At 46.2% G+C, this 27,546-nt stretch overlaps 1 protein-coding gene across 2 annotated transcripts in view; it reads right to left on the reverse strand.

Annotated features, from left to right (window-relative positions):
• Nucleotides 1-27,546, reverse strand: part of LOC137433961 (uncharacterized) — a 148,267-nt gene that overhangs the window by 59,879 nt on the left and 60,842 nt on the right. For both annotated transcript variants that reach the window (XM_078783717.1, XM_078783714.1), the window contains exons 7-16: nt 21,468-21,496; nt 21,051-21,112; nt 15,988-16,136; nt 13,920-13,991; nt 9,087-10,795; nt 8,372-8,929; nt 7,783-7,954; nt 7,311-7,462; nt 6,952-7,185; nt 6,716-6,852 (exon numbers count right to left, since the gene is read on the reverse strand). In XM_078783717.1, the coding sequence (XP_078639843.1) occupies nt 6,716-6,852; nt 6,952-7,185; nt 7,311-7,462; nt 7,783-7,954; nt 8,372-8,929; nt 9,087-10,795; nt 13,920-13,991; nt 15,988-16,136; nt 21,051-21,112; nt 21,468-21,496 (3,274 nt within the window). The remainder of the gene's footprint in view (nt 1-6,715; nt 6,853-6,951; nt 7,186-7,310; nt 7,463-7,782; nt 7,955-8,371; nt 8,930-9,086; nt 10,796-13,919; nt 13,992-15,987; nt 16,137-21,050; nt 21,113-21,467; nt 21,497-27,546) is intronic.

The following is a 27,546-nucleotide window of genomic DNA, read 5'->3' on the forward strand; positions in this document are numbered from 1 at the left end:
CCTCGTCGACCTTCTTGGCTTGGAGTGCCATGGACAGTGACTTTTTTGGCTTTGCTGCAAATGTGGCAAGTTTTATTGGGGCTATTTTCTCACTGTCTGTTTTTCTTGCTGCAGCCAGTGCCTCCAGTCCTTTTTCACGGGCGCTCACCAAGTCTGCAGATGCAGCTTTATGGCCTGTTGAGAGGTTCATCAGCTCCTGTTCTTCACATGTGAATGGTTTGATCATCTGGTTGTTGATGACATCTGTTATTTTCCTAACACTTTCAGCCTCCATTGTGCCTTGGCTGTTGGAGTCCTCATGGTGTTTGGTGTCATCCATATCCAGGTGTGCCATAGCCTTTGTCTGCTCTGACACTGCTGTCAGACCTGGAAGAGCTCGCAAGTATTTCTCCATGGCCGCTGGCTGCTGACTGATACCAGTGAAGAGTTTTGTCTTGGTATCACGGTTGTAGGTTTTCTCGAGTGCCATGTCTGTCCAGACACCATTGAAACGACCTTCTGTTTGACATACAGTGAACTGCCCATCCTTGAATTCCCTATGGATGTTCGGAGCCAGTGTAGGTGGGCTTCTCATTGCTTCTAGGTAGTGGGGCAGGCAGGATACAAACTTGTAGTGGCCAGCACCTACAAGGTATGGTAATGAAGGAGCTGGGGCTCCCACGTCGATCGGAAGAATGGACGCGACAAAAAGCTGGAATTCATCCGAGTTGCTTTAATCAAACCAAACACTCAGGCACTCTGAAAAGCCCGTTTATCGGGCAGCAATATATATACATATTATCCCGGAGCGTTTGCCCAGGAAAGGCGAGAGGGGGCGTGGCCCAGCGTCCTGGCTGCGGCCTGGCAAGTTGAGGGCGAGCCTGCCCGGGCATGCCCGGGCGTCCCGACCGAGGCCTGGCAAGTTGAGCGCGGGCCTGCCCGGGCGTCCTGGACGAGCCCGGCATGGTGATCGCTCCGCGTCCTTGATAGGTGCAAGGCGATTGTGAAAACCCAGCGCTAGCCGCTACACACGTCCCCCCAGAATCGACTTGCACCGGCAGGGTCAATTTGAGGGGGGTCCTGATGACCCGGCCGAAGCGACCCCTGGCGGCTCGTGGGAGGGGGTCTGGTGTGGTGGTGGGCGGTCGAGTGGGGGGCACCGTGGACGGGGGCCGGCCTCGCCGCGGCGGAAGGGCCACCCGTGGTGGGTGGTCGACGTCCACGTGCGCCGGCTTGAGGCGGTCCACCGCAATCCGGTCCGACCTGCCGCCGATGTCGATGACGAACGACTTGTCGTCCCGTCGCAGCACCCGGAAGGGCCCGTCGTACGGCGGCCGGAGTGGCCCCCGATGTGCGTCGTGACGCACAAAAACATACTCCGCTGTGCGAAGTGCTGGGGGGACGTAGGACTGGGGGTCACCGTGGTGGGATGTTGGCACGGGGGCAAACCGTCGGGCGGCCTCCTGGAGGTCCGAGCGCTGGTGAGCTGCGGACCAGGGACTGGTAGCGTCGGGCACGAATTCGCCCGGGACGCGTAGCGCCTGGCCATAGACAAGCTCGGCGGTGGATGCCTGGAGGTCCTCCTTGGGGGCCATGCGGAGGCCCAAAAGGACCCACGGCAGCCGGTCGGCCCAACCGCCGTCTTGAAGGCCGGCCATGAGCGCGGCCTTCATGGAGCGGTGGAATCGCTCGCACAACCCGTTTGCTTGGGGGTGGTAGGCCGTAGTACGGTGGAGCTTGACCCCCAGGTTGCGGGTGACCGCGCCCCACAGCTCGGAGGTGAACTGTGGTCCGCGGTCTGATGAGATGTCCGCCGGTGCGCCGAAGCGGGCGACCCAGGTGGCGATGAAAGCCTGCGCCACGTCGGCGGTGGTGGTGGAGACGAGGGGAACGGCCTCCGGCCACATGGTGGTCCTGTCCACCATGGTGAGCAGGTGTGTGAACCCCCGTGACGGGGGGAGGGGGCCCACCAGATCCACGTTGACGTGGTCGAAACGTCGTTCGGGCACGGTGAAAGGTGCCAGCGGGGCCTGGGTGTGTCGGTGGACCTTGGCCCGTTGGCAGGCCGTGCAGGTGCTGGTCCAATCGCGGACGTCCCGACGAAGGCCGTGCCAGACGAATCGCGCCGACACCAGCTTCTGGGAAGCTTTCCGGCCCGGGTGGGAAAGGCCGTGGAGGGAGGCGAAGATGTGGCGTTGCCAGGTGACGGGCATGATGGGGCGAGGCTGGCCTTGGGAGACGTCGCAGAGCAGGACAGTGTCCGCGAAGGGGATGTCGGCCAGGCGGAGGCCCGTGTCCGCCGCCCGGAGGGCTTGCACCGTGGTGTTGGTGGTTTGGTCCGCCGCCATAAGCGCAAAGTCCACGCCCAGGTGGACCGCGTTCGCGCTGGCCCGGGAAAGACAGTCGGCCACGGCGTTGTTTTTGCCGGCGACGTGCCGGATGTCCGTGGTAAACTCCGACACGGCGGAGAGGTGGCGCTGTTGGCGGGCCGACCACGGCTCCGTGACCTTGGCCATGGCGTAAACCAACGGCTTGTGGTCGACGAACGCCGTGAAAGGTCGGCCCTCCAGGAGGTGGCGGAAATGGCGGACGGCCAGGTGTAGACCGAGGAGCTCCCGGTCAAACGTGCTGCATTTGAGCTCGTTCGGCCGGAGCTGCCGGCTGAAAAAAGCGAGTGGCTGCCAAACCCCGTTCACCCATTGCTCATGTACGGCGCCCACCGCGTAGTCGGAGGCATCCGTGGTGATGGCGATGGGAGCGTTGAGCACCGGGTGAGCGAGCAGTGTTGCGTCGGCGAGGGCCCGCTTTGAGCTTTGGAAGGCCGCATCCATTGCTGCGGACCAGGCGATGTCGTGCTTGGCCGGCTTGCCCCGGAGGGCTTCGTAGAGGGGCCGCATGAGTTGAGCAGCGCGGGGCACGAAGCGGTGATAAAAATTCACCATTCCCAGGAATTCCTGCAGGGCCTTTATGGTGCGGGGACGCGGGAACGTGGTGATGGCCTCGACCTTGGTTGGCAGTGGCACGGCCCCGTTCTTGGTGATGTGGTGGCCCAAAAAATCAACGGCCGTCGTGCCGAAGTAGCATTTGGCCGGGTTGACGATGAGGCCGTGCTCGCTGAGGTGCCCGAACAGTGTTCGGAGGTGGAAGAGGTGCTCGGCCCGGGACGTGCTGGCGACGAGGATGTCGTCCAGGTAAACGAAAAGGAACGGCAGGTCACGCAGCACGCCGTCCATCAAGCGCTGGAACGCCTGAGCCGCGTTCTTGAGACCAAACGGCATCCGCAAGAATTCGAATAAGCCGAACGGCGTGATGACTGCCGTTTTAGGAACGTCGGCCGCCCTGACAGGTACCTGGTGATATCCCCGTATGAGATCAATTTTCGAAAAAATGACCCGTCCCGCCAGACGGGCAGAGAAGTCTTGGATATGCGGGATCGGGTACCTGTCGGGGGTGGTAGCGTCATTGAGATGGCGGTAGTCGCCACACGGGTGCCATCCACCCCCCGGCTTTGGCACGATGTGCAGTGGCGAGGCCCACGCGCTATCGGAGCGCCGCACGATGCCGAGGTGCTCCAACGCGTCGAATTCGGCCTTCGCCACGGCGAGCTTGGCTGGGTCGAGGCGGCGGACCCTGGCGTAGACCGGCGGGCCCGTGGTTGGTATGTGGTGCTCGATCCCATGCCGTACTGCGACGGCCGAAAACGTCGGCCGCGTGAGGGCCGGGAACTCCGTGAGCAGGCGAGCAAACTCGTTCGCCGCCGGGACGGCGCATGCCAGCTCGGTCGGCGCGGAGCTGCTCAATGTGCATACCAGGGAGCTGAAGGTTTCGGCGTTGATTAAACGACGCCGTTGGACGTCCACCAGCAGTCCGTGTGCGCAGAGGAAGTCGGCGCCTAGCAGAGCCATGGGCACGTTTGCGGTTACAAACGTCCAAGCAAAGCGTTGGCCGCCGAAGCAGAGGGTGACGTTGCGCGGGCCGAAGGTGCGGATGGTCGATCCGTTGGCCGCAACCAAGGAGGGGCCGCAAACCGCGGATTGCCTGTCCTGGTCAGAGGCGGGTATGACGCTCAGTTGGGCGCCGGTGTCGCACAGGAAGCGCCGTCCGGACGCTTTATCCGTGATGAACAGTAAGTTGCCCGTGTGGCCGGCACTCATGGCTGGTAATGAACGCCGGCCCGGCCGTTTCCCAGCCTGCCGAAGGTGCACGGGGGTCGGCATGTCCGGGCCTTCTGTCCGAACCTGGCATGATAGTAACACCACGCTTGGTCAGGTGGAGGCCCCGGTCGTCGTGCTGGAGGTGGTCGGCTCGGTGTAGCGGCCGCCAATTGCGTCGGCAGTTCGGTCGTCGACCGTGCCGGGTGCTCGGGCGCCATGGGTGTTGCGTCGGACGGCGGTGGGTCCCATGTCGCCGCTGCGATGCGCTGTCCTGCGGCGGAGATCTTGTCGGCTTCTCTGGCAAGGGCCCGGGGATCTGTGATCGTCGTGCTTGCCAGGGCGAGGCGTACCGGGTTAGGCAGCTGACGGAGGAACAGCTCCCGGAACAGGAATGCCGGAGAGTGCTCGCCGAGCAGTGAAAGCATGTAGTCCATTCGCTCGGAAGGGCGCGTGTCGCCGAGCTCGGGCAGGTCGAGCAGGCGCCGTGCGCGCTCCGCCGATGGGAGGGCGAAAGCGTCGAGGAGAAGCTTCTTAATCGCGCCGTATTTGTCAGCGGCTGGCGGGTTCTCGAGGAGGCTCAGGGCGCGGGCCGCGGTGGCCGAACCGAGCGCTGCTACCACATGGTGGAAGCGGGTGTCGTCGGCCGTGATGCCTCGCAGGGCGAACAGGGAATCCGCCTGTGCGAACCAAACCGCCGCGTGAGCCTCCCAGAAGGTAGGCAGTTTAAGGGCGACTGCCGTGTCCATGTCGGTAGGTCACCAATGAAGGAGCTGGGGCTCCCACGTCGATCGGAAGAATGGACGCGACAAAAAGCTGGAATTCATCCGAGTTGCTTTAATCAAACCAAACACTCAGGCACTCTGAAAAGCCCGTTTATCGGGCAGCAATATATATACATATTATCCCGGAGCGTTTGCCCAGGAAAGGCGAGAGGGGGCGTGGCCCAGCGTCCTGGCTGCGGCCTGGCAAGTTGATGGCGAGCCTGCCCGGGCGTCCTGGACGAGCCCGGCATGGTGATCGCTCCGCGTCCTTGATAGGTGCAAGGCGATTGTGAAAACCCAGCGGTAGCCGCTACAGTAACATATTTTCTACTTCAGCCAGGTGTTCCTCCCACAGGCCTGCACGCTCAGCGTGGATGAACCATTTCTAAATCATCACCATGTCCATGTACATTAGCCATAGCTTTGTGGTAGGTGACGTACATACTTCATCAAACTCAGCCATCAAACGTGACAGCTTTTTCAGTTGGTCGGTTGCATCAGCACATGTTGAAGATGCCTTCTCTACATCCTTTTTGACAGGGCATCTAGGAGTAGCTGGACATTGATGGCAAGCACAGACATGCACTCCAGGTCCTTCTCTTCAATGATCAACCATCTGGCAAATGCTTCCCAGTGTAGGGCGAACATGGCTGCATGCACCATAATGTGGGCATGCAGCATTGCGTAGTCGTCTTTCCCACTGATGATCTTGTTTGCTGTTCCACGGAGACAGACATCAGCTTCTACCATGATGTCTTCGATTCCAGTGGCCTGCATCAAATGCCCAATTGCTCCCAGGAAATTTTGAGCAATATGGAAGCCACCAATGCGCAAGATAAGTTTGGCATACTTCTGGGGGTTCTTCTTTTGCAGACCCAGAACCACTTCATAGATTGCTTGGTCGCATGTGATGATGGTGAACTCTTGGCCCTGTTTTCTTGACACATCCATGCAGTACTGAACTGACTGTTCAACCACATCTTGGTCCGTTGGCCACAATTTCTTTTGGCAAGATGAAAATAATGAAAAAATGCAAAAAAATCGGGGGCGCTTTTGCATAAAAATGATTCTAAATCATTTGGAAAGGTTTTGTAAGTGTATTTCTCAACTTGATGTTGTCAACACATGTGTTCTGTGTATCTGGGATGCATTTATTGACAGCCTACACAACCCACTGAGGATTTTAAGGAAAAAAACGTCTTTCACATTTTTGGGTCAAAAAATAAAGGCTGCATATGCAAAAATGGCCACAATTTTTTTCCGCAAGGTTTCCGGCAGAGCAGACTTCTCATTCAGCGGACATTAATGTCCAAATGAATAGAAAAAACACAAACAAAAAGTATAGCATGCCATGTCAGGTTCTCTCAAATTTTGGTGACTGGATCCCTGACTACTCCTAGTTCGGAGGTGATGTGTTGGTATAATTCATGCACATGACGTCAACATCATGTCATAGGGTTAGTGTGCTTCTTTGGTTATATATATATATATATATATATATATATATATATATATATATATATATATATATATACATATTTACATATATAACGCATTCTTATCTATTACACATTATTATTGTTATTACTTCGGTAGTTCAGCTAGAAAGTTTTAATATCCGTTGTGGATTACAATAAAGACATCAAATTTACAGCCATTACTCAGGGAAATGGTGATGTACCAAGAACGAGCTGTAACACAACCAGAATTGCACCAAAAATGCACAAGTAAAATATAAAAAAAGCACAAACAAATTAAGTACTGGTGTGGAAATGTGATGGGGGTGTAAAGTAATTCTTGATAAGTGCGAAATGAACTGACTGTTGTTCTCTCCAAACGGCTAGCCTTGCGTCCGAGCCACAAGTAACAGTGACGAGAGGTGATGAGCACGAAACAGTCTCCACTGTTGAGCGAAGTCGCTCGTGGCTCGACTAGTCTACTCTGGATGTGTTCAAAGCCTACAGAGAAAACATGCAAAATTATAGCCAAAATGCATAGTAAAATTCCACAATGGAAAATGAAGTAGGATTTGTCCATTAATAAAACAAGGGTCTGACCTTTGACCTGGATGAGCATAACTTTTTTGTATGGAACAGCAGTGGATCCACTTCTTTTAGAAACCAGTTGTCCTTCACCTCTCGACCTTGTACCACTTAAAATGTTGGGGCCAGATATGGGAGGTGGCCCCAGATCATCCCTGGGAATGTCTCCAAAAAATGGCCGACCATTCGTGAGGCCTTGACGTGTGGAGGGATCCAGAAAAGTCGGTTTTGGAGCTGGAGCAGGGGGTACTGAAACCGAATTAAAGCAGGATGAGAAAGATTAGCTTACAGTTATAATAAGGGTTGAAATGATTGCTCAACATTTAGATGAAACAATAAATGAAGTCTGCAGAATAATTTCTATAATTCCTCACCACAATTGTGAGACTTTGTGCCTGGGTTATTCGCTTCGGTGTTGTGATTGTTTACTGTTGGTGCTGACGAATCTCGTAGAGAGGAGCGTGATGGCGGTGCCTTGTGTGCCGGTCGTACAGCCAGACGATGCCGAGCTGGGCTGCAGTCCAATCTAGGTGAAGAAAGGAGCAGCAGGAGCACGAAGCATGTTAGGTGGAGGAAGGATAGTTAGTAGCATCCTATTCTGGTGTTCTGCCAGAAAGTAGGTTTAGTGCTGCCAAAGCAGTTTCTTGGCGAGGATTATCCTGGGTGGTTTGTCATTCCCTTCCCAGAGTTAGTAGTATTTGTGCAATATAAGGAAAAGGACAAGTTGGATACATTTAAGAAAGAGGACAAAAAGAGAGAAGATATAAACATTAGGCCTTCTCGGAAGAAGCACAAATGTTGACCATTCACAGATAAATCACCACCAATCCCTGATCTATCCCTCACCGCGGGCTGCTTGGCACGACAAATGTATCACTGGGCCTGGTTGTGGCTGGAGACGATTCTTCCGACGTATATAGCCGACTGTACAGTCGCTCTGCGGCAGCATCCAGATCTGTTGTGACCATCTCCCTCGCAATTGACTCTTCGGAAACTGCACAACCTTTGTCTGAAATATCTCGAGATCGAAAGAGAGTAGCGGGCAGAAAAAGGAGTAATATGATATAAACAGGAAATGTGTAGAGGAAGAACAAAACAACAGAACGTAGATCCTTGAAAGGCAACCGGCAGAGATTTGAGAGCGTGTGTTATGCAAAAGCAAAGCTATAAAATCAACTGCTCTCTGCTCAGTTATACAATTGCTGAAACATCAACTTCATTTTTACTCACCTTTGCCAAGTCATTTGCCTACATCTACTTAGCTGTCTCTCTGGCCCTATTTAATATGAAAATGATTTTTAAAATTTACACCACAAGCAACCATTCAGCTCACACTTTATAGAACACAAAGTCTACCTATGGGGCGTTTAAGTTTAACAAGTTTGGGCAAATAAAAAAAATTGAATGAAGGCCTTCAAAAGAGAATAGCTCTTACCTTTAATTATATTGTCTCCTTTTGACACTGATGTAGGGGTTACAACTGCCCAAGGTTGGGAATGAGTTCTTGGTGATGCCCAAGGCAGAGACCATGTCTCCACTGCAGGGGATGCCAATGAAACTGAGGTTGATTGCTGCAATGGAAGTGGGGCTAGGCCACTCACTAGCCAAGGGGAAATTGAAGGAGTGGTGTCAACAGATGTTGGAATAAGCGTAGCATGGGAAAGAGGGCATGCGGAAACTTCCGCACATGATTTTGTTGCAAGAGATTTGGGAACAGTCGATTGCTCAGGAGCCACTGGCAAAGCAAATGGAGCTTTATCATAAAGTGAAGACTCAATTGTGGCTCTGGACAATGGTGTGGCTTTTGAAGAGTCAACATTTTCCAGCGAATTCTGCTTCACATCTTCTGGAATTGCTGAAGTTGGCATTGGAGCCTGTAACCATGGAGGAAGTGATGGCTGCCATGGGCGGAAGGCTGACGTATGAGTTACAGATCCGAGGGCTGATGAAGAAGGCCGATGGCTATGAGTATCTGTTGGATCCATGTTTTGTACTGAAGCAAACACAAATGCAATATACTTGTTCAATACAAGAGAAAAACGTTAAATGTTACTAAAAGTATGCTCATTTGTGTACATTGATCATGCATGCACCTTCGTTATCTCCTTATTAATCCCCAGATTTTCAACATATTATATGATAAGACATACCACAGAGGTTTCCTGAAGTTTCAAAAGCAGAGGATGTAAAGTTGACTCCAAGAGGAGCAGAAGTTGAGTTTGGGAAAAATGGAACGGAGTTATTCCTAGCTAAGGGAGTTGTCAAAGCTGGCTGATGAGACACCGAAGCAGCTGAGCTTAGGCCGAGAGGGGAGGAAGTAGTTGAAACAAAGGCAATGGGCGAGGAGGTTGATGAGCCAAGACCAAGTGGATCAGAAGCACTTGAAGTTAAACCTGGCATGGTGGATGCAGTTGCAGCCACGTTCGAAGATGAAGTCGAAGCTAAACTAAAGGGTACTGAAGACGGTGAGGCCAAGATCACAGGGGTGGACATAATTGGGACTAAGCTGTGGGGCATGCAGGAAGTTGAAGTCAAACTGAAAGGAGTAGAAGCAGTCGAGGCTACGTTCAGTGCGGCAGAAGTTGTTGAGGCTAAGTTAATTGCAGCAGAAGTAGTTGAGGCCAAGGTGAGTGGAGTAGGAGTTGAGGCCGAGCTCACAGGAAATGCAGTAGCCGAGGCAATACCAAACGAGGCAGCACCAGTGGAAACTCTTGCTGTGGCAGAAGAAACTGAAATCAGGTCAAGGCAGCTGGTACTTGTTGAAGCCAAACCAAGGAAGGCAGAAGTAGTTAGGGCTACGCTGATAGGGACAGAAGAAGTAATAACTTGTTCCACTTTTGCATTCGCTGAAGAAGAAATATTTTGGCTGGCAGAATTTGGCAAAATAAAACAAAGAGGAGCAGTTGTACATAATGGAAGGAGCATTTCTGCATTGGTTGATGGAGGAGCATTTAGAATAACAGCACTAGTTTTTGGCTTTGGCAGACTGCTTGTGGTAACATCATATGTGGTGCTACATTTGGCAACTCCCAGGGGAGCTGCACTGATTATTGCAGCGATACCGAGAGGTGTTGCTCCAGTAAGGCCAGTGTGAGTCGCTCTTTTTGCTTCACATCCCTGAGGTGTGATTGCACCAACAAACTTCTGATTTGCAATCACTTGCAGATGGTACCCTGACAGTGGCGACGCGACACCCTCCGGGCTGCTTCGGAGCTCTTTCACATCCAGCGCATGTAATTTTGGACTCGATGCTTTCATTCCTTGAACAGTGTGACTCTGGCATGGTAAACCTAACGTATGTCCTTCACCAAGTTTACCAGTAATTCCTGCTGCTTTGGGTACCACGTGTGTTTCTTTCTGCTGGTCACTATGTTCTGTTTCCATGACAAATTCATGTTGACCGTTGACAGGGAATGGCTGCAACATGACTGGTAGCTCGACCCTATCATCTTGCAGTGTAACTTCCAATGGACTGGTCGATCTCTCTTTTCTTCCTTCCATCTGTGACGATGAATTTGTATGGAGGCGGGCTGATTCAATAGGATGCGATTGTGGAGTGGTGCCTGGTCCGACGGTGGATTTCTGACGTGACTTTACAGATGATGCAGAAAGCCGTTCTGAGCCCGAAGCCTGCTGGACCTCCTCAAGTGTAATTGGTTGTGTTTGGTAGCGTGATGAAGTGCGCCTTTGTTGAGCTGTTGCATGGCGTGTGTGGACGACTACAGGTGCACCCAAGCCTCCATGTGCCAGACGATCAAACATAGCCATCTTTTCAGCGAGGGTCAATGCAGAATTGTCTGGTGGCCCATCAGACCCTGGCTGAACATTTGATCGCTTTGGAGCAAGCGGAGTCTTTAAGCTAGGGTCAGAGGTTGTGGGAAGGAAGGCATTAGCAACATTTTTTTTTTTACCCTATTCATTATTAAGAACATAAAATAGATTACAAAAGAAACCCCACACTTTCCATTATTTGCTTAAGTTTACAGAAACCCAGAATAACCTCTGCCACCGAATGTTTGGGGGGGAGGGGGGGTGGAAGACATGTTTTCAACCCTGTCTGATAGTTTGTGAACAAGATATCTCAAAAAGTTGTGGATGGATTCGGACGAAATTTGGTGGAGAGGTTGGGTGTGTGACACGGACTAAATGATTAGATTTTGGTAAGGATCCAAATCCGGATACGAGATTTTGTTATTTATTATTCTTAAGTGATTCTTAACCATTGAGTGACAGGGCCAAAAACGATATACAGTATAACATGATATTTCAAAAAGTTGTGGATGTCGTATTACAAAACTACATGGATGAGTTAGTTCGGCAACAAGAAAAAGCCAATGACATTTTGGTTCAGGTCCGAATCAGATACAGTCACGTGAAAAAGTAAGTACACCCCATGTAAAGTTTGGACTTTTTCAACATATTTCAACATACAGCTATTTGATCTTCATTTCAACAATATTGATCGACAAAGGTGATATAATATAACAAATATCATGAAACATTTACATTTTGTAGTCCATTGTATAATTTAAATAAACATAAATGCAAATTTCGCATGTGAAAAAGTAAGTACACCCTTAGCTCTAATAGGTGGTATTGCCCCCTTTGGCAGAAACAACCTCAAGTAGGCGTTTCTTATAACTGTCTACTAGTCTCTGACATCGACTGGGAGAAATTTTTGCCCACTCCTCCGTGCAGAATTCTTTCAGCTGTGCGATGTTTGAGGGGTTTCTTGCATGCACAGCTCGTTTCAAATCCCCCCACAACATCTCGATGGGATTTAGATCCGGGCTTTGACTTGGCCATTCCAGAACCCTCCATTTCTTTCTTTTCAGCCATTCCTTGGTGGATTTACTGGTATGTTTAGGGTCATTGTCAGGTTGCAAGGTCCACCTTCGGTTGAGCTTCAACTTTCTGACAGATGGCCTCACATTATCCTCAAGCACCCTCTGGTACAATGAAGAATTCATAGTGGATTCTATGATGGTGAGCTGCCCAGGCCCTGATGCAGCAAAGCTGCCCCAAACCATAGTATTTCCACCACCATGCTTTACAGTTCGTATCAGGTTCTTGTGGTCAAATGATGTCTTTGGTTTTCACCAAACATGTCTTCTGTTACTGTGGCCAAATAGCTCTACCTTTGACTCATCTGTCCAGAGCATATTGTTCCAGAAGTGCTGGTCTTTGCTTAGGTGTTCATTGGCAAACTTTAGTCTTGCGCTGATGTTCTTTCTGGACAGCAAAGGTTTCCTCCTGGCACACCTCCCATGCAGATCGAATTTGTGCAGCCTCTTTCTAATGGTAGACTCGTGCACTTTGACATCAACAGTGGCAAGAGCTACCTGTAGGTCCCGTGATGACATTCTGGGGTTCTTAGAGACTTTTTTCAGCATCTTGCGGTCTGCTCTCGGGCTGAACTTGCTGGGGCGGCCTGGCCTGAACAAGTTGGCAGTTGTTTGGAATCTTCTCCACTTGTAGATGATATTCCGGACAGTCGAATGATTGATTTCATATTGTTTGGAGATCTTTTTAAATCCCTTCCCAGACACGTAGGCATCTATAACCTTCTTTCTGAAGGCCTCAGAGAGCTATTTTGATCTCGGCATCGTGACGCCGCACACTTCAACAACAAAGAGCAAACCAAACTAAATGTCTGAGGTTTAAATAAGACAGGTTCCTCCAAGATCCTCTCTGACGATGTTCTATTCATTTGCACCTGAGCTGGTGCACCTGATTCTAATTTTAGGTATTTGAAGTAGTGATAAATGTAGGGGTGTACTTACTTTTTCCACATGCGAAATTTGCATTTATGTTTATTTAAATTATACAATGGACTACAAAATGTAAATGTTTCATGATATTTGTTATATTATATCACCTTTATCTATCAATATTGTTGAAATGAAGATCAAATAGCTGTATGTTGAAATATGTTGAAAAAGTCAAAACTTTACATGGGGTGTACTTACTTTTTCACGTGACTGTATGTCCGATATAAGTTAGTTAAAACGGAGAAGTTAGAATGACTATTTAGAGAGGCACTCGGATGGGAGCATACCTCCGCCAGGCTGAACAGTTTAGTTTTGTATCCCACTGATAGGCCGGATCTGGATTCGGACCTGAACCAAAATGAAATCGCTTGTTCTTGTCAGCTAACCAACTCGTCCACCTAGTTTTGTCATAAGCCATCCAGCACTTTTTGAAATATTATGCAATATATTGGTTTTAGCCCAATCACTCAATGGTGAAGTTGGGCTAGCGGCTAGGTGCCAGCTTAGGATCCCAGGATCCTGGGTTCGAATCCTGGTCAATCGCTGAATTAACGACCAGGGGGGTTGACTCAGCCTGTCATCCATTCCGAGGCCAGCTCAATTGAGTACCAGTTCACTGGTAATTCCCTGGTTGTTGTTAAAGGCGACAAAAAGGGTTGGCGGCAGGAAGGGCATCCGGCCGTAAAACATTGCTTCAAAAAGGGGACCGAAAAACTACAACAACCACGGTCCTCGAAAAAGGCCAACCCCCGCTTTGCGGGGAAAAATGGCCTCTAAATGTGGTTACTTACTTTTTTTTTTACTCAATGGTGAAGAATCACTATTAAAAAAAAAAAATTCTCGTATCCGGATTCATATTCGGATCTTCAGCAAAATCGAATCGATTCTTCCTTGTCACACACCCAACCTGTCCACCAAGTTTCAGCCGAACCCGTCCATATCGTTTTGAGACATCCTGTTCATAAACAGATATGTGTGAAAACATGACCCTCCGTCCATCTTCGTTGGTGGTGGTAATAATGCCAATAAAGTTGCTTCCAGCCTACCAAGGGACAGAAACTAACGTGTAGAGATGAAGGCAGAAGAGAAGAAGGTGGTTGAAAAGCTTGAGGAGTAAAAGTGAATAGACAGAAAGGAATTTTGATTCGAAGAGGAGGAGGAAATTTTTTACGCAGTCAAGCTTGCAAATGAAAACAGCAACATCGACCATACCTGTCTGGTGATGTGAATGGTGGGCCCAGATCAGGGCTGATCGGTTCAGCATACACAGCAGGAGGAGAATCACTGAGTCAAATTCCAAATGGAAATCCAAGTGCAATTAGTGCTAACATTCCCTCGGCATATTTTATTCCATATTGACATCCTGATCATTCTCAAACTATTTATTTTATGTGTTAATTCAGATTCCAAAGCAACACTTGTTTTGTCAAATTATATATATATATATATACAGTGCATTCAGAAAGTATTCAGACCCCTTCACTTTTTTCACATTTTGTTATGTTGCAGCCTCATGCTGAAATCGTTTAAATTCATTTTTTCCCTCATCAATCTACACTCAATACCCCATAATGACAAAGAGAAAACAGGATTTTAGAAAGTTTTGCAAATTTAATAATAAGAAAAAACTGAAATATCACATTGACATAAGTATTCATACCCTTTGCTATGACACTTGAAATTTAGCTCAGGTGCCTCCCATTTTTCTTGATCATCTTTGAGATGTTTGTACACCTTGATTGGAGTCCACCTGTGGTAAATTCAATTGATTGGACATGATTTGGAAAGGCACACACCTGTCTATATAAGGTCTCACAGCTGACAATGCATATCAGAGCAAAAACCAAGCCATGAGGTCGAAGGATCTGCCTGCAGAGCTCAGAGACAGGATTGTGTCGAGGCACAGATCTGGGGAAGCCTACAAAAAAATTTCTGCTGCATTGAAGGTTCCCAAGGGCACAGTGGCCTCCATAATTCTTAAATGGAAGAAGTTTGGAACAACCAGGACTCTTCCTAGAGCTGGCCGCCCGGCCAAACTGAGCAATCGGGTAAGAAGGGCCTTGGTAATAGAGGTGACCAAGAACCCGATGGTCACTCTGGCTGAGCTCCAGAGATCCTGTCTGGCGATGGGAGATACTTCCAGAAGGACAACCATCACTGCAACACTCCACCGATCTGGACTTTATGGCAGAGTGGCCAGACGGAAGCCAGACGGCCAGACGGAAACAGTTCAATCTTGGTTTCATCAGACCACAGAATCTTGTTTCTCACAGTCTGAGAGTCCTTTAGGTGCTTTTTTGCAAACTCCAAGCGGGCTTTCATGTGTCTTTCACTGAGGAGAGGCTTCCGTCTGGCCACTCTGCCATAAAGCCCAGATCGGTGGAGTGTTGCAGTGATGGTTGTCCTTCTGGAAGTTTCTCCCATCGCCAGACAGGATCTCTGGAGCTCAGCCAGAGTGACCATCGGGTTATTGGTCACCTCTCTTACCAAGGCCCTTCTCCCCCGATTGCTCAGTTTGGCCGGGCGGCCAGCTTTCGGAAGAGTCCTGGTTGTTCCAAACTTCTTCCATTTAAGAATTATGGAGGCCACTGTGCTCTTGGGAACCTTCAATGCAGCAGAGATTTTTTTTGTAGGCTTCCCCAAATCTGTGCCTCGACACAATCCTGTCTCTGAGCTCTGCAGGCAGGTCCTTAGACCTCATGGCTTGGTTTTTGCTCCGATATGCATTATCCGCTGTGAGACCTTATATAGACAGGTGTGTGCCTTTCCAAATCATGTCCAATCAATTGAATTTACCATAGGTGGACTCCATTAAAGGTGTGGAAACATCTCAAAGATGATCAAGAGAAATGGGAGGCACCTGAGCTAAATTTTAAGTGTCATAGCAAAGGGTCTGAATACTTATGTCAATGTGATATTTCAGTTTTTTCTTTTTAATAAATTTGCAAAACTTTCTAAAATCCTGTTTTCTCTTTGTCATTATGGGGTATTGAGTGTAGATTGATGAGGGAAAAAATGAATTTAAACGATTTCAGCATAAGGCTGCAACATAACAAAATGTGAAAAAAGTGAAGGGGTCTGAATACTTTCTGAATGCACTGTATGTATATATATATATATGTATATATACTGTATTGGAGATCCCAGCATGCATTGCAATAGGATAATGATTAACAAAGCAAGTAGTATAGGATCAATTTGATCTCGGTCAGACTGGGTAGGCCGAATAGCTGATAATTCTGAAAATGCAAAGCATCATCGAGTATGCTGTGCAGACCACCTGTGCATTGCAGGTGAATAGTCTTGGGGCAACAGCTGTGTCATGGCTCGCTCCTGCAAGCGCCGATGCAAGCGTCGCTCCACTGCTGCGTTCCGAGAGCGAAGTTTCGGCGATGATGGGCCAGCGCTGCCTGTACTTTTCTCCATTTCCTGAATAAGCAAATTGACAAAAAGACAACATGTCAGAAACCAATTGTAACAATTTTTCTCACTCACAGCGACGGTAAAATATATAATTAAATCTTCCTTACATGATTACACAATTTAGCGCAGGGCAACAATATCACAATAAGGGTTAAAACTGGTGCAATATGTCGAGGGAAGCACAGGGGTAACTTGCTTTCCTCAGAACTCTAATGTAGTTTTTGGATTTAATCCATGATGGATTAAAAAATAAACTTAGAGCAGACTCCTGTTAAGACGAGCAGGCCGATACGTTCCAGGAAACTGTTCTTGTTCAAGGATATTCATCTTGTACTGAGTTTATTAATAGTGAATACTGAATATGTATGTATGTGTACGTTTTAACCAAATGTCCTATGAGAACAACTAAACAGATACTGTATAGAAAGCAAACATAAAATACTCAATAATTAATGGGACGGTCGGTGTTTGTGAGATTTGGTAGCGTCTGTACAGAACAGCATTGGTCCTGTCTGGGACACGTTTGCACAACAGCGCACGTCAAACGAAATGAGTTTAACGCTGAAAGCACAATGTAAAAACCAAGATTGAGAATTGAATCGATTGGCTTGGGAATAGATTGGCAAGACCGTGGCAGTAGCAGTACATAGCTATGACATTGAGGACCGATTTGAGGGCCAACATCGTGGATTTATCATCACCACTGAAAGGGAGAGGGTGGGATGCTTTTCACGAAGGTTTGGCGAATGATCATGAAGTCTTTGTTGAGTTTTTATTGGGTTTCAAGGTAAGTGGCAGCAATCTCACTGGTAGTTCCAGCCAATCACCTTGTGCTCTAAAGTACTTTAAAAGTTGACTCTAAAGTACTTTAAAAGTTGACTCTAAAGTACTTTAAAAGTTGACTCTAAAGTACTTTAAAAGTTGACTCTAAAGTACTTTAAAAGTTGACTCTAAAGTACTTTAAAAGTTGACTCTAAAGTACTTTAAAAGTTGACTCTAAAGTACTTTAAAAGTTGACTCTAAAGTACTTTAAAAGTTGACTCTAAAGTACTTTAAAAGTTGACTTTAAAGTACTTTAAAAGTTGACTTTAAAGTACTTTAAAAGTTGACTCTAAAGTACTTTAAAAGTTGACTCTAAAGTACTTTAAAAGACGTGTACTCTTTATATGAAATGCAAAGTAATTTCTGCTTTAATCACGCATTAAACTTTAATATTTAATGTTGAATTTGACTTGTAAACATGTAGTTGAGATGTCTATTTAATTCCTTTATGTTTAACTTCTTTATCAACTGTTTTTAGTTACAAGGCCTGACGAGACCTCACAAGGCCTATACTGGTCGATAACGTTCTTAAATATGTTAATATACTAGATTATCCTTTAGTTACATTATTGAAAGGGAAACTACAGACCAACGTTAATGTTAAGATGTGATTAGCGATGCGATAAAATGATGATTATAAAAATTATTTATTATAAATAAATTATATAATCAGAATTATAAATTTTCGCATTTGTTTGTGTTTAACGATGTGAATGGTTTGGGGAAAAATTTCCCGACGTCGAAATCCAATTTTAATGTCACCACGGTGTAGAGGGGATGTTGCAGAGAGGAACGAGTGGTCACCTGAACTTGTACGATGTAAAATAAATGAAATACAGTACCTGGGATGTTTGTACCAACAAGTGCACAGCACAACAACTTTGCCTGCATGAATGTGCATGTTTGGGTTTGGAGGCTTGAAAATCGTAAGAAATTAACGAATTGCTCCACGTCCACCAAATTTGGCATATGGGTTGTTGGTAACCAGAGGCAGGTATTAAGAACAAGTAAAAAATAATCAGGACTTGGAGTCAGATTTGGACTCAGAATGCCAAGTACTCGAACTCAGGACTGCTGGACTCGGACTCAGACCGCAGGACTCGGACTTTGATTCGGACAGCTTTGACTCGGACTTGGACTCAGACCAGGTGGACTCGACTACAACACTGGTATCCACTGCGTATACAAAAAAAACACACGTGCTCTATGAACTATGGTTTATGGTAGCTTTGACTCGTGGTGGCCTTCATCACGATCTGGGTTGGGTCTAAATCATAAATAATGGCTTGAAATAAATGCCCTGGTTAAGATTATGTTAACAGTTAAGATGATGGAGGCAATGTTTGTAATGCTTCGATATTCAAGTCCGAGCTACAAACCACTGAGTGCAAATGATGCCTCTAAATTGTCTCATCCAGTCATAAGGTGATGTATCTCATTGCATCAATCATGCTGAGCCATATTATTATCCCATGCACAGGAAGCGAAAAGTGAGGTTAAGCAATTGATTCACTTGTCTGTCTGTCTGTCTGTCACCAAATGTCAGTTTGTGATTGAGGAACAACTTGGATTTCAATTGAATGTTATATTTTGAACATGAATCAGAACATGAATTGGAAAATGAACCTGTAGTTTAACAGTAATTCTTGGGTAAAATGCCAGGGGCATAGAAAAGGCCCCTTTATATAAGGGTATGTGCCATGTGGCAAAGTATAGAAAAGAAAGGACATTCAAAAAAAAATCTCGTGTGTATGCTGTACTACCCTTGTGTTCTTAGGAGGAATCAAGTAATGCTCTAGAAAAGTTTGTATAAAGGGGCGCCCTACATCTGGCAAATAAAATACATTTACTTCTTCTTGCAAGTGTATGAGTCAAATTGGCGGATTTGTGTGTATATATTTCCAAGTCCAAGTGTGTATATATTTTTATATATTTATTTATGTATATATATATTTATATATATTTAATTGTAAAGCAAAGACTATAGCACTTAGGTGGAATATGTTTTGAAAGCCATTAACTAGACCTATTGGCCGATGTATATTCCACGGTTTCAGTTGGTTTCAATGTATAGTCCTTGAGATATGAGTGCCAACACATTTTGGGCGGACGGGCGGACGGACGGACGGACACCAATGTGATTTCAAGGGTTTTCTAAATAAAACTCAAGAATGCATAAACGGACGTTGCCCGAAATTTGAAACATATTACCTCAACATACAAAGCATTTACTTCTGAAATTTGCAGCCAACTCCGTCCAGTAGAAGCCGAGAAACGAATTTTCAGTCCCCATGTTAAAGCTGCATACAGAGAAACGATCCCTTATATAAAGGGAGGGGCGCTTTGCACCTCCCTTTGATTTGGCTCTGAATTCATCCCGATCACGCATGCACACCAGAGGAGTGAAATAGTTTGGCTGTCTGCCTGTCTGGCAGTCAAAGAAAATTGAAAATCTTTCCAAACAGGAATTAAACTGTTTTAAGGATGTCATAAAGGACACAAACAACAGGCATGAATAACTAATGTAATGGATTAAATAAGGTGGTGTAAAAGATGCTGCATCAACGGCAGTAAACGTCTGATTTTTTTTTTCTACAACCTTTTAAATCGTTATTTTATTTTAATTGATTTATATACGTGAACATTGAAGAACACGAGTTGCCTTTTTGTTACTTTCAAATCCCTTCTGTTTAGCAGTACTTGGACAAAATATTACGGAAGTTTACATAATGTCGACCAATCAAATTTGCTGCTGGCAGACCAGGCCTATGTCTTTTTCTCTCAAGACTGTGTGGGGTAATGTGTTCCATGAAATCTTTAGTTGTGAATGGTTCAACTATGAGGGTATGACTAGAAGAACACACCGTCGTGAACATATAAAAATGCTTTAACGCCTGATTTGAATAACTAGCTGTATTACAGAAAATACTTTCCTCCTGAATTCCTTCAATAGTTTTCCAAAGGATAGCAACGGTTAAGTCATTTATTCTAGAATTTTTGAGAATATTGCTTTGCTTTCAAAGAATATTGATTGGCTTGCTCCCCTGAAGTGTTTTAAGCTCTTTTCAAGTAATTTTGGATTTATTTTTTTTCCTTTTCAAAATACAAAAGACAACAGGCTTCAAGTACAACCGACAATTTTCCATGTCCGTCACACATTAAGTCCAACGTCCCATTCACAATCAGGTGGATTTGAGAGCTTCAAAATAACCTTTTGCGATAGTTTTGAGGCCGAAACCATGGTCACATAAACAACGTCAATAGATGAAGCACATACAATGAGGACATGCAAGGTATGTGTAAATTCGTGCATGGAAAAATCAATTAAGTCACTTATTTTTCTTCACTGAAATATCAAGTACAAGTATGTGCCATGAGTGTAAGTCAATAACATTTGCATATGAACCAAGAATAGGCCAAAAGGCTTCTTCTTTTGCATTAGGTGTGACATGTCTTCATATAAATTGATATCATCAGCGGATGAATTACTGATAAAATTAGAGAAGAGATCACTACCTAATTATCCCACAATGGAAACCTTTTGATTGTCATACTAACCTAATAAATACCAGGCATTAATGATGATGATGATGATTATTATTATTATTATTATTATTACGAGAAGGGAGCACTTGCAAGCCACAAACATGATAGACAATCTGTCACAGGTGTGAGATGCTGCTGTGAATAACAGGTCAAGAGACCTAATGCTGAAGGAGCAGACAAAGGGGAAGTCAGTGGACGAATGAATTAGCAAAGCAAGTGACGTCAAACCTGCCTCACCACGACCTTGCCATTAAAGGGCCGGAACACCCACAGCGGGTGAGCTATTCCTGCTGCAGAGTGAGCGGGGCTGCTATAAGCCATGATCCTCAGGTGTCAGGCCCCAAAGCCTAGAATGAGCATGGCTTGGCAGCTCGGTCAAATTGAGATGCTAGGTGCAACCGAGACCTATATGTCAATGTTGGATCTCACAACTACCCTCCATTTCCTGCATAAACATTTTTTCAAATGTCCTCTTACTTTTTTCAACAAGACTTCTGAAAAACAGACTTGTGACAGCTTACCACCACTCCTCAATCCCAAAGGGAATCACACCTTGAATAACGTGCGTTTAGCTGCAACACTCAATCTGGCCTTCTCATCCACATTCTCATAACCTGGAAAAATATGAGATGGAAAAGGGAAAAGGCGTATTGTATCAGTGGATCAACAGCCTCATTGAGAAGGAATCACATTTGTTGGAAGCTCTTTACATATGCCAAAACAAGTGAATTTTAATACATTCTCTCCCAACTCTGAGTTTCCCCTCCTATACAACCACAGTCAACAACAATTACAAATTCTCTCTTGGTGTGGTTACAAAGAAAATAAAAATTGCTTTGGTGTCACTTGGAAAGTTTTTGAAATAAAGCACGTCACATGCAAATTGCAAATTATGACGAGCTGATGATGATTAAGATTATTATGATGATGGTTTTTAGTAATCATAAAATTGGTGCATTCATCACTTACCAATATCTTCTGGGGACGTTTCTTCCATTCTGGGTCAGAACACACCATCAATAAATCAACGACAATCCTTTTTAAAATATCACAATAACACAACAATGACATATCAAGGGGATTTCTGCATCGGGATACTGTACAGTACTTATATTGAAGAGGTGATACCAAACCTGGAAGAAGAAGAAGCAACCTCCAAGGAAATGGGGGGAGGGGGTAAGAAATGAGGGAGGTAGGGGAGCAAGGATGATCAGTGGACGGATTCGACCAAAATTTGGTAGAGAGTTTGTGTGTGTGACAAGGACTAATGGCTTCGATTTTGGTGAAGATTCGGATTCAGATCCGGATACTCGAATTTTTAAACGACTCTTCACCATTGAGAGATCGGGCTAAAAATGATATATAGGATGATATTTCAAAATGTTGTGGACAGATTATGATAAAACTTGGTGGATGAGTTGGTTATGTGACAAGAACAAGCCGGTTAGATTTTGGTTCAGGTCGAATCCAGACCCGGCCTATCAGTGGGATAGAAAACAAACTGTTCAGCCTGGCGGAGGTGTGCGCTCTACCGAATGCCGTTCTAGTTAGATCTGTAACTACTTCAGTTACCAGCAATCCATAGGCGTAGTTTGACTTCTCCATTTGGGGAAGGGGGGAGGGGAGGCTGAATATATTAATAATGGGTAGCTTGGTCTGACTTTCAAAATTACCGTTTGTTAGTGTAACCTGTTACAGTGTACGTGAAATCACAAATACAGTTTACGTTCATTATTTATTGAATCACCTTTTTTTTGTTTTAGCCTAATTATTTGACATGTTTACCAGCTACCACCAATATTAGCATAAGAAATTATTGAAGAAAAAAAAAAAATGAGCACTTTGTGAATCATGTCACCCTTGTGTACACATACATAAACATTGTCTTCGACGATAAATGGATGAGGTGTGTGTGTGTGTGTGTGTGTGTGTGTGTGTGTGTGTGTCATACTTTTTGTGTCTATTCATTACGTACGTCTATTAATTAATTACATAATACTAGGGCATGCCCGTACTATATATATATCTAAAATTATATCCCCCCCCTCTATTTACATGAAATGGTTTGGTCCATTCGCAAAGCCAAAGCGAACGGCTTGCGAGTACGGTGACAATCCCCCCCCCCCCCCCTCTATTTACATGAAATGGTTTGGTCCAAAGCGAACGGCTTGCGAGTACGGTGACAATCCCCCCCCCCCCCTCTATTTACATGAAATGGTTTGGTCCAAAGCGAACGGCTTGCGAGTACGGTGACAATCCCCCCCCCTCTATTTACATGAAATGGTTTGGTCCAAAGCGAACGGCTTGCGGAGTTTGGTAAAGAAATCGCCATAGCTCGGTAACTACTTCTCCGATTAATATGAAACCTTGAAAAGGCACATCCTCGGGTCCCCAGCAATATACCTGGCAAGTTTCAAGTATATCGGACCGGTAGTTGTCGAGAAACAGCGGTCGCATACACACAGACACACACACAGACACACACACAGAGATTACTGGAATTATAGATAGATTGAAATGTACTCTTCAACTCTTTAGACTGCTGAGACCACTTCGACCTTTGAAACCCTTTAAAACCCAAAAGATCGTTAAAGACCCAGATGACCCAAAAGTCACCGAGGACCCAAAAGAGGCAAAAGTTCCAGAGGACCCAAAAGTTCCCGATGACCCAAAAGACACCCCCCCCCCCCCGCCCCCCTCGAATCCGGCAGGCAGGTATGCTACAAGGTGGTGAAGTCCAATGAAAATTGGGTCCAATGGCAATCCAGCAATCCTTACTACAGTATACATAAAGCTCAATAGCGTAATCTATCGTGATTCTAAAGTTAAACTGTCAGGAAGTATATGAGAGTACAACTATTTCTAACGATACAATTTTTGCACAGGTGGGGTTGGGAAGTGTAGGTTGAGGATTTGGGGTTTGTGAGGGAGGGAGGAGGAGGAGTTAAAATTCACATTTTATATTGCGTGGAATGTATATTCCGCAAATCCATGCATATATATATATATATATCTGTGCAGTGTCTGTCTTGTATATATATACGTATATATATCTGTGCAGCGTCTGTCCTGTGTTGTCACTGAACTACTTTCTCAAACTTTTGTGAAATCGTACCAAACTTCTGGTATGCACATATCTCTCCCGTCGGTATGTCCTAAGGGTATTTTTTTTGAAAACTTTTCCAATTATTTTTTTTTGGGGGGGGGGGGGGGGGATTTTTTGGTGAATTTTGTTTTTCAACTTCAATTGTTTATAAAAAGTAATATCACTTATATTACAAATACATTTTTGCAAAATAATTGTTTGAATTATGATTGGTTTAAGCCATGACTAAACGTCAACTCAGGTACAGTCATTTATCTATATATCTACACATTTTTTATTTTTTTATTTTTTTTGTATACTGAATCGAGGCTCGTGAAAGAGCTGACAACCGCGAGGGAAAGACAGCACAGGGGGACCACGAGGGAAAGACAGCACAGGGGGACCACGACGGAAAGATAGCACAGGGGCACCGCGAGGGAAAGACAGTACAGAGGGACCGTGAGGGAAAGACAGCACAGGGGGACCACGACGGAAAGACAGTACAGGGGGACCGCGAGGGAAAGACAGTACGGGGGACCGCGAGGGAAAGACTGTACAGGGGGACCACGAGGGAAAGACAGCACAGGGGGACCACGATGGAAAGACAGTACAGGGGGACCGCGAGGGAAAGACAGCACAGGGGGACCACGAGGGAAAGACAGCACAGGGGGATCACGAAGGAAAGACAGCACAGGGGGACCGCGAGGGAAAGACAGTACAGGGGGACCACGAGGGAAAGACAGCACAGGGGGATCACGAGGGAAAGACAGCACAGGGGGACCACGAGGGAAAGACAGTACAGGGGGACCATGAGGGAAAGACAGCACCGGGGGACCACGAGGGAAAGACAGCACAGGGGGACTGCGAGGGAAAGACAGTACAGAGGGACCGTGAGGGAAAGACAGTACAGGTGGACCATGAGGGAAAGACAGCACAGGGGCACCGTGAGGGAAAGACAGTACAGAGGGACCGTGAGGGAAAGACAGCACAGGGGGACCACGACGGAAAGACAGTACAGGGGGACCACGAGAGAAAGACAGCACAAGGGGACCACGATGGAAAGACAGTACAGGGGGACCGCGAGGGAAAGACAGCACAGGGGGACCACGAGGGAAAGACAGCACAGGGGGATCACGAAGGAAAGACAGCACAGTGGGACCGCGAGGGAAAGACAGTACAGGGGGACCACGAGGGAAAGACAGCACAGGGGGATCACGAGGGAAAGACAGTACAGGGGGACCACGAGGGAAAGACAGTACAGGGGGACCATGAGGGAAAGACAGTACAGGGGGACCACAAGGGAAAGACAGCACAGGGGGACCGCAAGGGAAAGACAGTACAGAGGGACCGCGAGGGAAAGACAGCACAGGGGGACCATGACGGAAAGACAGTACAGGGGGACCGCGAGGGAAAGACAGTACAGGGGGACCACGAGGGAAAGACAGCACAGGGGGATCACGAGGGAAAGACAGTACAGGGGGACCGCGAGGGAAAGACAGTACAGGGGGACCATGAGGGAAAGACAGCACAGGGGGATCGCGAGGGAATGACAGTACAGGGGGACCGCGAGGGAAAGACAGTACAGGGGGACCACGAGGGAAAGACAGCACAGGGGGACCACGAGGGAAAGACAGTACAGAGGGACCGTGAGGGAAAGACAGCACAGGGGGACCATGACGGAAAGACAGTACAGGGGGACCGCGAGGGAAAGACAGTACAGGGGGACCACGAGGGAAAGACAGTACAGGGGGACCACGAGGGAAAGACAGCACAGGGGGATCACGAGGGAAAGACAGTACAGGGGGACCGCGAGGGAAAGACAGCACAGGGGGACCGCGAGGGAAAGACAGCACAGGGGGACCACGAGGGAAAGACAGTACAGGGGGACTGCGAGGGAAAGACAGCACAGGGGGACCGCGAGGGAAAGACAGTACAGGGGGACCATGAGGGAAAGACAGTGTCTTGGGCGGTGTCTGTGTTGTCACTTAACGACTCCCTCAAACTTTTGTTGCCGTGGTTGTGAAGTGTTTTTAATAACGTTGTGGTGGTTTTGAATCACGTGGTGGTGAGGTATTTTGAATTATGTGGTGGTGAGGTGTTTTTTAATGACATGGTGGTGAGGTGTTTTTAAATGACGGTGGAGAGGTGTTTTTAAATCACAGGGTGGTGATGTGTTTTTAAATCACATGGTGGTGAGGTGTTTTGAATTACGTGGTGGTGAGGCATTTATAATTACGTGGTGGTGAGGTGTTTTTAATTATGTGGTGGTGAGGTATTTATAATTACGTGGTGGTGAGGTGTTTTTAATTATGTGGTGGTGAGGTGGTTTTTAAATGACATGGTGGTGAGGTGTTTTTAAATCACGTGGTGGTGAGGTGTTTTTAAATGACGGTGGAGATGTGTTTTTAAATCACAGGGTGGTGATGTGTTTTTAAATCACATGGTGGTGAGGTGTCTTGAATTACGTGGTGGTGAGGTATTTATAATTACGTGGTGGTGAGGTGTTTTTAATTATGTGGTGGTGAGGTGTTTTGAATTAGTTGGTGATGAGGTGTTTTGAATTAGGTGGTGGTGAGGTGTTTTGAATTATGTGGTGGTGAGGTGTTTTTAATTCCGTGGCTGTGAGGTGTTTTTATTACATGTTTTATGGCTTTGAGGTGTTTTTAATTTCGTGGTGGTGAGGTGTTTTTATTACGTGTTTTATGGTTGTGAGGTGTTTTTATTACGTGTTTTATGGCTGTGAGGTGTTTTTATTACGTGTTTTATGGCTGTGAGGTGTTTTTATTACGTGTTTTATGGCTGTGAGGTGTTTTTAATTTTGTGGTGGTGAGGTGTTTTTATTACGTGTTTTATGGCTGTTAGGTGTTTTTATTACGTATTTTATGGCTGTGAGGTGTTTTTAATTTCGTGGTGGTGAGGTGTTTTTATTACGTGTTTTATGGCTGTGAGGTGTTTTTAATTTCGTGGTGGTGAGGTGTTTTTATTACGTGTTTTATGGCTGTGAGGTGTTTTTATTACGTGTTTTATGGCTGTGAGGTGTTTTTAATTTCGTGGTGGTGAGGTGTTTTTATTATGTGTTTTATGGCTGTGAGGTGTTTTTATTACGTGTTTGATGGCTGTGAGGTGTTTTCAATTTCGTGGTGGTGAGGTGTTTTTATTACGTGTTTGATGGCTGTGAGGTGTTTTCAATTTCGTGGTGGTGAGGTGTTTTTAATTTCGTGGTGGTGAGGTGTTTTTATTACGTGTTTTATGGCTGTGCGGTGTTTTTAATTTCGTGGTGGTGAGGTGTTTTTATTACGTATTTTCTGGCTGTGAGGTGTTTTAAATTACTTGGTGGTGAGATGTTTTGAATTACTTGGTGGTGAGATGTTTTGAATTACTTGGTGGTGAGGTGTTTTGAATTACGTGGTGGTGAGGTGTTTTGAATTACTTGGTGGTGAGGTGTTTTGAATTACGTGGTGGTGAGGTGTTTTGAATTATGTGGTGGTGAGGTGTTTTGAAATACTTGGTGGTGAGGTGTTTTGAATTATGTGGTGGTGAGGTGTTTTGAATTACGTGGTGGTGAGGTGTTTTGAATTATGTGGTGGTGAGGTGTTTTGAATTATGTGGTGGTGCGGTGTTTTGAATTACTTGGTGGTGAGGTGTTTTGAATTACGTGGTGGTGAGGTGTAATCGTCCCAAACTTCCAGTCTGCACCTACCCCTCCCCTATGTATGTGCTGAGCGGTTCTTTCTTGAAAAAAAAACATTCAACCGAAATCTTCAACCTAAATTGCCTATAAAAATGTAATATCACAAACACAACAAATACATTTGTGCAAAATAATTGTTTGTATTATGATTGCTGTAAATCATGACAACACAGCAGCTCAGGTAGTCATTAGCCTCAGCTAAAATAAGCCCGTTCCTCAGTAACGAAGCTAGTATCTATATATATAAAGCAGTAAAGTATGTTTGTTTGTTT

This window comes from Myxine glutinosa, chromosome 1 (assembly GCF_964187855.1).
Source record: "Myxine glutinosa chromosome 1, kmMyxGlut1.1, whole genome shotgun sequence".
In the NCBI taxonomy this organism is placed as follows: domain Eukaryota; kingdom Metazoa; phylum Chordata; class Myxini; order Myxiniformes; family Myxinidae; genus Myxine; species Myxine glutinosa.